Source organism: Mobula hypostoma, chromosome 1 (genome assembly GCF_963921235.1).
Source record: "Mobula hypostoma chromosome 1, sMobHyp1.1, whole genome shotgun sequence".
Taxonomy (NCBI): Eukaryota; Metazoa; Chordata; class Chondrichthyes; order Myliobatiformes; family Myliobatidae; genus Mobula; species Mobula hypostoma.
Genome location: NC_086097.1, coordinates 166,686,469 through 166,699,356, shown reverse-complemented (window position 1 = coordinate 166,699,356; position 12,888 = coordinate 166,686,469). Strand labels below are relative to the sequence as shown.

At 42.5% G+C, this 12,888-nt stretch overlaps 1 protein-coding gene across 3 annotated transcripts in view; it reads left to right on the top strand.

Annotated features, from left to right (window-relative positions):
- LOC134352116 (piezo-type mechanosensitive ion channel component 2-like) overlaps positions 1-12,888 on the top strand; it is a 627,709-nt gene that overhangs the window by 576,044 nt on the left and 38,777 nt on the right. For all 3 annotated transcript variants that reach the window (XM_063059335.1, XM_063059328.1, XM_063059345.1), the window contains one exon: positions 8,340-8,577. In XM_063059335.1, the coding sequence (XP_062915405.1) occupies positions 8,340-8,577 (238 nt within the window). The remainder of the gene's footprint in view (positions 1-8,339; positions 8,578-12,888) is intronic.

Sequence of the window (12,888 nt, the reverse complement as noted above, 5' to 3'; positions counted from 1 at the left end):
ACCCATTCTACCACCCGTACACCCATTCTACCACCCGCTCACCCATTCTACCACCCGCTCACCCATTCTACCACTTGCGCACCCATTCTACCACCCATTCACCCATTCCACCACCCGCTCACCCATTCCACCACCCATACACCCATTCCAGCACCCGCTCACCCATTCCACCGCCAGCTCACCCATTCCAGCACCCACTCACCCATTCCACCACCAGCTCAACCACTCCAGCACCCGCTCACCCATTCCACCACCAGCTCACCCATTCCAGCACCCGCTCACCCAATCCAGCACCCGCTCACCCATTCCACCACCAGCTCACCCATTCCACCACCCGCTCACCCATTCCACCACCCGCTCACCCAGTCTACCATCAGCTCACCCATTCTACCACCCGCTCACCAATTTTACCACCCACTCACCCATTCTACCATCAGCTCACCCATTCCACCACCCGCTCACCCATTCCAGCACCCGCTCACCCATTCTACCACCAGCTCACCCATTCCAGCACCCGCTCACTCATTCTACCATCAGCTCACCCATTCTACCATCAGCTCACCCATTCTACCACCTGCTCACCCATTCTACCACTAACTCACATGAAGGGAGTAATTTACCATGACCTTCCAACCAACACAACTTTGGATGTGGGAAGAAACTGGAGCTACTCAGAGGAAATGCATGCTGTTACAGGAAGAACGTGCAAACTCACACACAGGTAGCAACTACTGTCGGGGACTTTAACCAGGTTTGTTTGAAGATATCAATGCCTAATTACAATTAGAATATAACCTGCAGCACCAGCGGTCCCAGTACACTAGACTGCTGCTATACTATGATAAGGAATGCTGACTGTTCCATGCCAGGACCACATTTCAGGAAATCTGATCCTTCTCCTACCTGTGTATAGGCAGAGGCGAAAGAGCAAAGCTCCAGAGGTAAGGATGACAAAATGGTGGTTGAGGGAACCAAAGGAACAGCTATGGGATTGCTTTGAGGCTGTGTACTGGGCCGTGTTCATGGACTCATCAGTATATATACCACACTTGTCACGGACTTCATAAAAACAAGTGTGTTTTAGACGAGTGTGTCCCCAAAAACTCACTCAGCCTTCCCCAACCAGAAGCCCTGGATGAACCAGGAGATCTGCAATCTGATGAGGGCCAGATTCAACACATTCAGGTCTAGTGACCAAGTAAGATACAAGAGGTCCAGGTACGTTCTCGAGAAAGTCACCTTGTGGACAAAGTGCCATTTCTGGACTAAACTTGATTCGCTGAAGGATGCAAGACAGCTGTGGCAGGGCTTGAATGCTGTCTTACAAAGTGAAATCAAGCGACATTGGTGACAACAGGGCTTCGCTCCCAGATAACCTGAATATCTTCTGTGTTGGCTTTCACTATCAAAACATGGAAGAACCTTCACAAAATCCCACAGCCCTCAGTGACCCTGTTATTTCAGGTTCTGAGGTTGACATGAGAGAATCCATCTAGAAGGTCGACCCATGGAAAGCATCCAGCCCAGACGGGGTATTTGGCGGAGTACTGAAGACCTCTACTGATCATCTGGCTGGAATGTTCATAACCTCTCACTTTGGCGCTCCGATGTACCTACCTGCTTCAAGCAGGCCTCAACTATACTGGTGCTTAAGAAGAATGTGATAACCTGTCTCAGTGACTATTGACCAATAGCATTTAATCTACATCCACTGTAATGAAGGGCTTTGAGAGGTTGATGGTGGAACACATCAACTCCTGTCAGAAAAAAAACAACTTAGATCTGCTCCAGTTTGCCTACTGGCACAACAGGTCCACAGTAGATGCCATTTCACTGGCTCTTCACTCAACCCTGGAACATCTATACAGCAAAGGTACATTCATCAGAATGCTCTTTACTGACTACAGCTTGGCATTCAAAATTATCATTCCCTGAAAACTAATCAATAAGCTTCAAGACCTTGGCCTCAGTACCTCCTTGTTCAATTGGACCTTTGAATTCCTCACTTGCAGACCTCAGTCAGTTTAGATTGACAACAACATCTCCTCCATAATCCCCATCAACACAGGTGCACCACAAGGCTCTGTGCTTATCCCCTGCTCTACTCGTTTACACTTATGATTGTGTGGCTAAGCACAGCTCCAATGCTACATTAAAGTTTGTTGATGATACCACTGTCAAAGGTGAATCAGCGTACAGAAGGGATATTGAAAATGTGGCTGAGTGGTGCCACAATAACCACCTTTCACTCGATGTCAGCAAGACCAAGGAGCTGATTATTGACTTCAAGAGGAGGAAACTGGAGGTCCATGAGGCAGTCCTCTTCAGGGATTCAAAAGTGGAGAGGGTCAACAAATTTAAATTCTTCAATGTTATCGTTTCGGAAGACCCTGTCCTTGGCCCAGCACGTAAATGCCATTATGAAGAAAGCACAGCAACACCCCGACTTCCTTAGAAGTTTGTGAAGATCCGGCATGACCTCTAATACTTTGACAAACTTCTATAGATGTGCAGTAGATAATACATTGACTGGTTGCATCCCACCCTGGTATGGAAACACCAATGCCCTTGAACGGAAAATTCTACAAAAAGTGGTCGATGTGGCCCAGTCCATCGAGGATAAAGCCCTCCCCTTCCATTGAGCACATCTAAACAGAGAGCTGTTGCAGGAAAGCAGCATCCACCAGCAGGGATCCCACATCACAAGACATGCTCTCCTCACTGCTGCCATCAGGAAGGAGGTACAGGAGCCTCATGCCTCACTCCACCAGGTTCAGGAACAGTTACTACCTCTCAACCACCAAAGGTGATGATAGAATAGATGATGACTGAAGCTTTGACCAGCAGCCAATCTGGACATCGAAGGTTTGGACTTCGAACAGGTCCACTGTCCGAAGATAAAAGGCAGGAGTGGTTTGTGGCAGCGTAATAGAGTTTTGACCAGCAGCCAATCAGTGTTTGGGATTGATTAGTAAAAGCAAGTTAAAGGAACGCAGGGGCAAGCGCGACAGCCATCATCGCAGTGGCCATCGTCTGAGTGGACATAGTCAGAGTGGTGATCTTAAGGCTTTAGCTCTTTGAGGCTTCAGCGAAGAGGGGCTTCACTTAGAGAAATCAAAGAAAAGGAAAGCTAGAGTTTTTTTCCTTTTCTTCTTTACATCTGCTCAGCTCTGCAGATAGCAGGCAGAATAGTGAAATGTTCCTCTTGCAGGATGTAGGAAGGCAGGAAGACCTCCAATATCCCTGACCACTGAAACTGTGAGAAGTGCATCCAGTTGCAGCTTCTAAGAAACCGTGTTAAGGAGCTGGAGCTGAAATTGGATGAACTCTGAACTATTCAGGAGGCTGAGGGTGTGATAGACAGGACATATAGAGAGGTAGTTACACCCAAGGTACAGGAGACAGGAAATTGGGTAACAGTCAGGAAGGGGAAAGAAGTTAAGGAGCCAGTACAGAGTACCCCTGTGGCCATCCCCCCCCCCAACAATAGGTACATCACTTTAGATACTGTCGGGGGGAATGACCAAACAGAGGAAAGTCGCAGTGGTTGGGTCTCTGGCACTGAGTCTGCCTCTGTAACTCAGAAGGGAAGGGGGAAGAAGGAGCACACTGTGGTGACAGGGGACTCATTAGTTAGGAGAACAGACAGGAAGTTCTGTGGGCGAGAACGAGATTCCCAGTATGTTGGCTCCCAGTACCAGGGTCCGGAATACCTTGTATCAAGACCTCAGCATTCTTAAGTGGGAGGGTGAACAGATAGAAGTCATGGTCCATGTAGGTACCAATAACATGGGAAGGACAAGTGATGGGGCTTTGCATAGGGAGTTCAAGGAGTTGGGTGCTAAGTTACAGGGAAGGATCTCCAGGGTTGTGATCTCAGGTTTGCTATCATGCCACGTGCTAGTGAGGCAAGAACTAGAAAGATTATATCGTTTAATACGTGGCTAAGGTGTTTGTGTAGGAGGGAGGGCATAAGATTTTTGGATCATTGGGCTCTCTTCCAGGGAGGGTGGAACCTGTAAAGAAGGGACAGTTTGCACCTGAACTGGAGAAGTATAATAACCCAGCGGGAAGGTTTGTTAATGATAGGGTTTAAACTAAAGTCGTAGGGGGATGGGAACCAGACTGCCAGAACTGTCAGTGGAGGTAGATGTATGTAAGACGTCAGACAAAGTTAGGAATTAAAAGGTTGAGCATGGTACAACAAAATCAAAAAGGGTGAATACAGGACTGAAGGTGTTGTATCTCAATGCGCACAACATACAGAATGAGGTAGATGTACTTGTAGCACAGTTGCAGATTAGCAGGTTTGATGTTGTAGGCATCACTGAATCATGGCTGAAAGATTATAGCTGGGAGCTTAATGACTGAGAATCCACATTGTATCGAAAGGACAGGCAGGGAGGCAGAGGGGGTGGCATTGCTCTGTTGATTAAAAAAAAATGAAAAATCATTAGAAGGAGGTGACATGGGTTTGGAAGGTGTTGGATCATTGTGGATAGAGCTAAGGAACTGTAAGAGTAAAAAGACATGGGTGGGAGTTGTATACAGACCACCAAGCAGTAGTAAGGATGTGGCCTACAAATTATAATGGGAGATTAAAAAATGCGTACCAAAAGGCATGGGGGACTTCAATATGCAGGTAGATTGGGAAAATCTTGTTGGTGTTGGATTACAGGAGGGTATATTTCTAGAGTGCCTATGAGATGGCTTTTTAGTGCAGCTGGTGGTTGAGGATCAGCTATTGCGAATTGGGTGTTAGACAATGGAACAGAATTAATTAGAGAGCTTCAGGTAAAAGAACCCTTAGGGGAAAGCCACCATAATATGATTGAATTCACACTGAAAATTGAGAAGGAGAAACTAAAGACAGCTGTATCAGTATTACAGTGGAGTAAAGAGAACTACAGAGGCAATAGAGAGGAGTTGGCCAGAATTGATTGGAAAAGAACACTGGCAGGGATGACCGCAGAGCAGAAATGGTTGGAATTTCTGGATGTAATTCGGAAGGCACAGGATAAATACATCTCAAAGAGAAGAAAGCATTCTAAAGGAAAGATGACACAACTGTGGCTAACAAGAGAAGTCAAAACTGTCATAAAAGCCAAATAGAAGGCATATAATAGAGCAAAAAATAGTGGGAAGTTGGAGGATTGGAAATCTTTTAAAAACCAACAGATGGCAACTGAAAAGTCATTAACAAGGTAAAGATGGAATACAAAAGTAAGCTAGCCAATAATATTTAAGAGGGTACCAAAAGTTCTTCAGATACATAAAAGTGTAAAAGAGAGATGACAGTGGATATTAGACTGCTTGTAAACGATGCTGGAGAGGTAGTAATGGGGAACAAGGAAATTGCAGATGAACTGAATAAGTATTTTGCATCAGTTTTCACTGTGGAAGACACTAGCAGTAGGGTGGAAGTTCCAGGTGTCAGGGGACATGAAGTGTGTGAAGTTACCATAACTAGCAGAAGGTTCTTGGGAAACTGAAAGGTCTAAAGGTAGATAAGTCACCTGGTCCAGATAGTGTACATCCCAGACTTCTGAAAGGGGTGACTGGAGAGATTGTGGAGGCATTAGTAATGATCTCTCAAGAAACACTAGATTCTGCAATAGTTCTTAAGACTGGGAAATTGCAAATGTCTCTCCAATCTTCAAGAAGGAAGAGAGGCAGAAGAAAGAAAACTATAGGCTACTTAGTCTGACAGTGGTTGGGAAGATGTTGGAGTTGATTATCAAGGATGTGCTCTCAGGGTACTTGGAGGCACATGATAAAATAGGCCATAGTCAGCATGGTTTCCTTAAGGGAAAATCTTGCCTGACAAATCTGTTCGAATTTTTTGAAGATATAACAAGCAGGACAGACAAAGGAGAGTTGCTTGATGTTATGTACTTGGGATATTCAGAGGCTGCTTAACAAGCTATGAGCCCATGGTACTGTATTACAGGAAAGTTTCTGGCATGGGTGAAGCAGTAGCTGATTGGCAGGAGGCAAAGTGTGGGAATGAGGGGAGCCTTTTCCGGTTGGCTGCCAGTGACTAGTGGTGTTTCATAGGGGTTTTGTGTTGAGACCAATTCTTATTAAATTATATGTCAATGATTTGGATGTTAAAATCGATGACTTTGTTACAAAGTTTGCAGATAATATGAAGGTAGGTGCAGAGGCAGGTAGTTTTGAGGAAGTAGAGAGGCTACTGAAGGACGTAGACAGATTAGGAGAATGGGCAAAGAAATAAAAGATGGAATACAGTGTTGGGAAATTTACAGCCATGCACTTTGGTAAAAGAAATGAAAGTGTTGACTATTTCCTAAATGGAGAGAAAATACAAAAAACTGAGGTGCAAAGGGACTTGGGAGTCCTTGTCCAGGATTCCCTAAAGTTTAATTTGCAGGTTGAGTCTGTGGCAAGGAAGGCAAATGTAATGTTAGCATTAATTTCAAGAGGACTAGAATATAAAAGGAAGGATGTAATTATGAGCATTTTTGGGCCCCCTATCTTAGAAGGGATGTGCTGAAACTGGAGAGAGTTCAAAGGAGATTCACGAAAATGATTCTAGGATTGAATGAGCAACACACATCAAAGTTGCTGGTGAACGCAGCAGGCCAAGCAGCATCTGTAGGAAGAGGTGCAGTCGACGTTTCAGGCCGAGACCCTTCGTCAGGACTAACGAAGGGTCTCGGCCTGAAACGTCGACTGCACCTCTTCCTACAGATGCTGCTTGGCCTGCTGTGTTCACCAGCAACTTTGATGTGTGTTGCTTGAATTTCCAGCATCTGCAGAATTCCTGTTGTCTAGGATTGAATGGCTTGTTATATGAAGAGTGTTTGATGGTTCTGGGCCTGTATTCACTAAAATTCAGTAGAATGAGGGGTGACCTCATTGAAACCTATCGAATGGTGAAAGGCCTTGATAGAGTGGATGTGGTGCGAGAGTTTAAGACAAGAGTACACAGTCTCAGAATAGAGGGGTATCCTTTTAGAATGGGGATGAGGAGGATTTTCTTTTGCCAGAGAGTGGTGACTCTGTGGAATTTGTTGTCACAGGCAGCCGTGGAGGCCAAGTCTTTATGTATATTCAAGGCGGAGATTGATAGATTGTTGATTGGTTGGGGCACAAAAGGATACAGAGAAAGGCAGGAGATTGGGGTCAAGAGGAAAATTGGATCAGCCGTAATGAAGTGGTGGAGTAGACTTGTTGGGCCAAATTGACTAATTCTGCTCCTACTGTATATCTTATGGGTCTTTTGGTCAAAAAGCCCTTTACCAGTGGGGATAACTTCATTCATCTTCACTTGCCCCATCATTGAACTGTTTCTACAACCAATGGACTTACTTCAATGACTCATCATGTTCTCGATATTTATTACTTTTTTTTTCCCTTTGTATTTGCAGTTTATTGTCTTTTACAAGTTGATTGTTTGTCCGTCCTGTTGGGTGCAGTTACTATTATGGTCCTTAGATTTACTGAATATGCCTGCAAGAAAATAAATCTCAGGGTTGTATAGGGTGACATATACATAGGATGATAATTAACTTAGGTTACGATTGCAGGAGCAGAGAGGCAGTAGTTTTACTAGCAGCACCCCTGTAGTAATGGGACCAGCAAAGAACAAATAAATGTGTCCAGATGAGATGCTGGTGCAGTAGCCTAATCATTCTCCATTTTGGCCTTTATTACAATGTCCTTATTAACTGAGCTAAAAAAGACATATTACATATTATTGATCACTGAAAGTATAGGACAACTTTCTACCACTTAAACATTAGTCAACGTAATTTTCTATGTTGAAATTTGTGGAAAATGTGACCAGGTAGGATATATAACAGAGTTTGAAACAAATTTGGCCTCTTTATAATGTCACATCCAAAGTTTCAAAGTATTTATTTGGTACATGACTATTATGTAATAAAGTCACTGGTGATTGGAATATTGATAATGTTTACCTCATGGAATACCATAGCAATAGTTTTACTATTCATAAAATGTCCTTTTTCTATTTTGAATGGTCATCAGACAATGTGCTCTATAGTTAGTGATCATAGGTTTGAGATCATCCAAACAATACACCCATGTGACCAATTAACCTATTGACTTTGGAATGTGGGAGGAAACTGGAGCACCTGGAAGAAACCCACACGGTGATGGGGAGAACATACATTCCCCTTTTTGATTTGAGATTTGTGTCTTGGTTATTAATACTGGATGTGTCACTCAAGAAGTGTAAAGCTACATTTGTAAGGCATTCACTTGAAAATCAGACATCATATTATTGTATTGCCATACACTACTACAGCTATGTGCTACAGTTTTATAAAACAAAGAAAATTTTATTCTAGTGCCATGGTTTGTGGGATGAAGATGAAAAGAGTGAAAATGCTTCTGGTAAAGATGAGAGTGAGGAAGATCACAGAAATGACTGTCAAAGGAAAAGCTCACTTGGTTCTCTAAAGTCAATTAATTTGCAAGCATCTATGGATTCCATTCACGTCCACTTTCCAGAACAGGCAACAGCCCGAAGATCAAGTTCAACAGGTTCACAGATCTCAAATCGATCATCCCATAGGTCACAAAGAGGTATGGCACATTTTTATATTTGAGACTTGTGTGTGAAGATTTGAAAATACTTAAACTCGATGCGCCAAAAAAAATTCCCATTTATATGGCTTCTATGGCAGAACTTTAAAAAATCTCAGAACCGATCAGAAGAGCATTGTTGAACAAAACTAAATTGATGTCAGGTCATATGGGAAAGAGGGCCTGGGGGCTTGACAGCTGAAGATACAACCCCCACAGATAGGGAAACTAGATTTGGGCAATATTGAGAGAGAAAGATAGGTAAGCTTTTAAAAATTGATTTAGCGTAGTAACAGACCATTCCAGCCTAACAAACCCATGCTACCAATTAACCTACTGACCCAAATGGCTCTGGAATGAGGGAGGAATCTGAAGCATCCAGAGGAAGCTCATGCTCTTGTGCTGGGAACATACATACTCCTTACAGACAGTTGTGGAAATTGAAACCTGATTAGTGATTAGTGGCCCTGTACAGCAATGCCCGAATTGCTACACAACCACGCCACACTACAGAGAGCAATTAGAAGATCAATTTGCACTTTCAGCTGATTAGAAGAGTGATGATGTCTTACTGTATAACTAAAAAGGCAAGACTCATTAACAGTGCACAGTCTCTTTACACATGCAGCACAGTGCTGAAGTACAGAGGGACCCCGGGATCCAATTCTATAGCTCCCTAAAAGTAGCTACGCACGTTGAGAGTGAGGTAAAGAAGATGAATGGTGTATTTTCCTCTGGTAAAATTAGTCGAGTGAGTTCAAGAGTTGGGACGTTATGTTTCAGCTTTATTAAACTCTAGTTAGACCTCATCTGGAGTATTGCATTCGGTTCTGGTCATCACATTATAGGTAGGATGTCGAGGCTTTGGATGGGGTGCCAAAAGAGATTTACCAGGATGCTGCCTGAACTAAGAGGGCATGTACTGTAAGGAGAGATTGGACAAACTTGGGTTGTTTTCTGTGGAGTGGCAGAGGCTGACAGAGGTTTATAAGAATACCACAGGTCATATGTTTAAAGTGATGGGGTTAGGCTTACAGGAAATATGTGGGGTAAGTATTTTTACACAGAGACTGGTATCTAAAATGTGCTGCCTGGAGTGGTGGTGGAGGTAAATACAATAGGGGCGTTCAAAAGGCTCCTGAATGTGCAGGAAATGAAAGGATATGAACATTGTGTAGACAGAAGGCTTTAGTTGAACATTTGGTTTCTAGTTTGCCATGGCATTGTGGGCTGAGGGCCTGTTCTTGTATTGTACTCTTCTATGTTCTATCCATGTTGTAGATGTTTGTGCTCTGGTGAGCTACATCCACTCCATTCAGCTATGGTTTCTATGACCAAGAAAGAAAATATTTGCCTTTGAGCCTATTAAACTCATATCCTGTGTGAAAAGACTGAGTGAGAAGATCCTAAACAGGAATTGGGTTTACTATTGTCACATATACCAAGATATAGCGAAAAGCTTGTCTTACATTGTCTTGTCATGCAGATCAAATAGAAGTAGGTTCAAAGGTCGGCACAACATTGTGGGTCAAAGGGCCTTCACTGTGCTATACTGTTCTATGTTCTATCAAATCAGTACCTAGTGTATTGAACTAGAACAAGCTGGAACAAGTAGCACAATGCAAAACAATGTGTAACAACTATGCCGAAAATACAGTACAGCTAAATAATAATGAGCAAGTTCACTACATAGTAGATTGTGAGGTCAAGAGTCCATCTTATCATATCAAGGAACCACCTGATAGTCTTATAACAGCAGGGTAGAAGTTGTCCTTGAGACTGGTGATACATATTTTCAGGATTTTGGATTTGGAATTCAGAAAAACAAGACATAACCACCTTGAGGCAGATTTTCAAGCTCCTATAGGACAGGGACCCAGGGCCGCTTCCCTTGGCTGGAAAGTCTAGAATTAGAGACATCAGTTTCAATATAAAATGGAAAAAAGGTAGATTATTCAGGTTAACAATGTGAAGATGTGTCCTTGTTGATATTATTCTACATGTTTGAATATCTCAGAAGATTGGAAATACTCTGTTACTGGCTGGATAGGCCATTCAGTGTCTAGGAAATCAAGGGAAATAATGTTTATGGCAAATAATGCAAAAAGCACAAAGGACTGTAAATTTTAATCTTTCTGTTACTTATGTTCTAAGCAAATTCTTCTTACAAGGTAGGTAGTTGAGAAATCTATCACCAGCCTCAAGGATAACTTCTACCCCCAATGATATAGGACTATTAAATAGTTCTGTAGAATGATGAGATGGATTTTTGACCTCACAATCTACGTAATCATGGTCTTGCACTTTATTGTTTACCTGCCCTGTAGCTGTTACACTTTATTCTGTATTCTGTTACTTGTTTACCTTGTTCTAGCTCAACACACCGTGTAATGAATTGATCTGTACGATCTATCTGAAAGACAACCTTTTCACTGTACCTTGGTACACATGGCAATAATAAATCAACTCCAGTTCTAAATCTGCTTTGGTATTTGTTCAAGATTTAGGAACAGGAGTGGGCAACTCAGTGCATCAAGCCTAGTCTGCCACTTAATAAGATCATGGCTATAAGCATTGTTACTTCAATTCTTCATTCACATCTACTTACAGTAACTTTTAACCCCTTCTTAATGCCTTAAATGTACTCAAACTCTAGTTCCACTGTTTTGTGAGAAAATGAGTTTCAAAGATTTCTGACCCTCTGTGTGAAAATTTTTGCTTTCTTAAATGGAGGATCTCTTATTTTGTAAAAGTAATCCCTTTCTGAAATTTTCCACAAGAGGAGATAGCCAGGATCTTCTCCACATCCATTTTCCTCATGATTTTGTATGTTTCAATGAAGTTCCCTTTTATTTTGGAAACTCTAATGAAAGTTGAACATATGAAAATATGAAAATCTTTGTCAGGTTGTGCTCAAATACCAAACTGAGCACAGAAGAGATTAATTGAGGCTGTTGATGTTTGATGTGGTTCATCCACAACACAGTATACAGATGTCTGAACTAAGAATACCACAGCAAAGGAAAGATCCAATTTCTCAGATTCTGAGATTGAATGAATTATAGGTCTTGTACTGCAGATGCTGAAACTGGACCAACAAAGAAACTGCTGGAGGAGCGCAGTGAATAAGGTAGCATCTGTAGAGGAAAATGGACAGTCAATAATCCTCGTCTACAGGATTTTTCAAGATCTTAAGACATTCTAAAGGCCACTAACTGTGCATTTTTCATATTCGCACATGAAGTGAGCAGTTATTTCACCCACTGGGACTATGCTGGTTCTCAGACCAATTCCACACCTCCTCATTTCTCTGCCAAATGTTCCTACACACCCAGCCATTTACCTCAAACATTCAATTCTCCTACCACCCCTAAAAAGGAGGTAGTTTACAATAGCTATTTCACCTAATAGCCAGCACATCTTTGGGATGGGAGGGAAATCTGGAGCACCAGGTGAATACCATTATAACTGCAAAAGAGCACCCATGGTCAGGATGAAATGCAAATTCCTGGAGCTGTGAGACAGCCACACTACTTGCCACAGACATTTGCAGTACCAGCATCTCCTCCATTTTCTCTACACATAAAATGTGTTTGATTTTTAATACTTTTCCTAGTTCTGATAAAAGGCCTTCAACTGGATGTGGCAACTCAAATAAAAACAGAAATTGCTGGAAACACTCAGCAGATCAGACAGCATATTGGAACAACTATTAACATTTCAGGTTAGAAAGATCTGTTTTTCTGTTCTTATTTCAGATTATTAGATTTTGCATGTTTTTCATTCTTTGAATCATTAACTCTGTTTCACTCTCTCCACAGAAGCTGCCTGATTTTTTGAATATTTACAACATTGTTTCAGAGGTTGGTGAAGATATCAACTCCTGCCTGTGAAGTGACTTGATTTGACTCCAATTTGCCACAACAGGTCAACAGCAGATTCCATTTCATTGGCTCTTCACTCAATCCTGGAACATCTGGACAGCACAGATCCACACACCAGGTTGCTGTTCATTGACTACAGATCGGCATTCAATACCATCGTCCCCTCCAGACTAATCAATAAGTTCCAAGTCCTAGGCCTCAATACCTCCTTGTGCAATGGGATCCTCGATTTCCTAACTTGCAAACCTCAGTCAGTTCAGATTAGTAGCAACATCTTCTCCAGAATTTGCCCCAGCATAGGTACACCACTAGGTCGAGTGTTTAGCCCCCAATCTGCATGCTTTACACTTATGACTGTGAGCTCCAATTGACACAGCTCCAATGCAATATTTAAGTTTACTGATGACACCATTGGCGTTGGCCAATT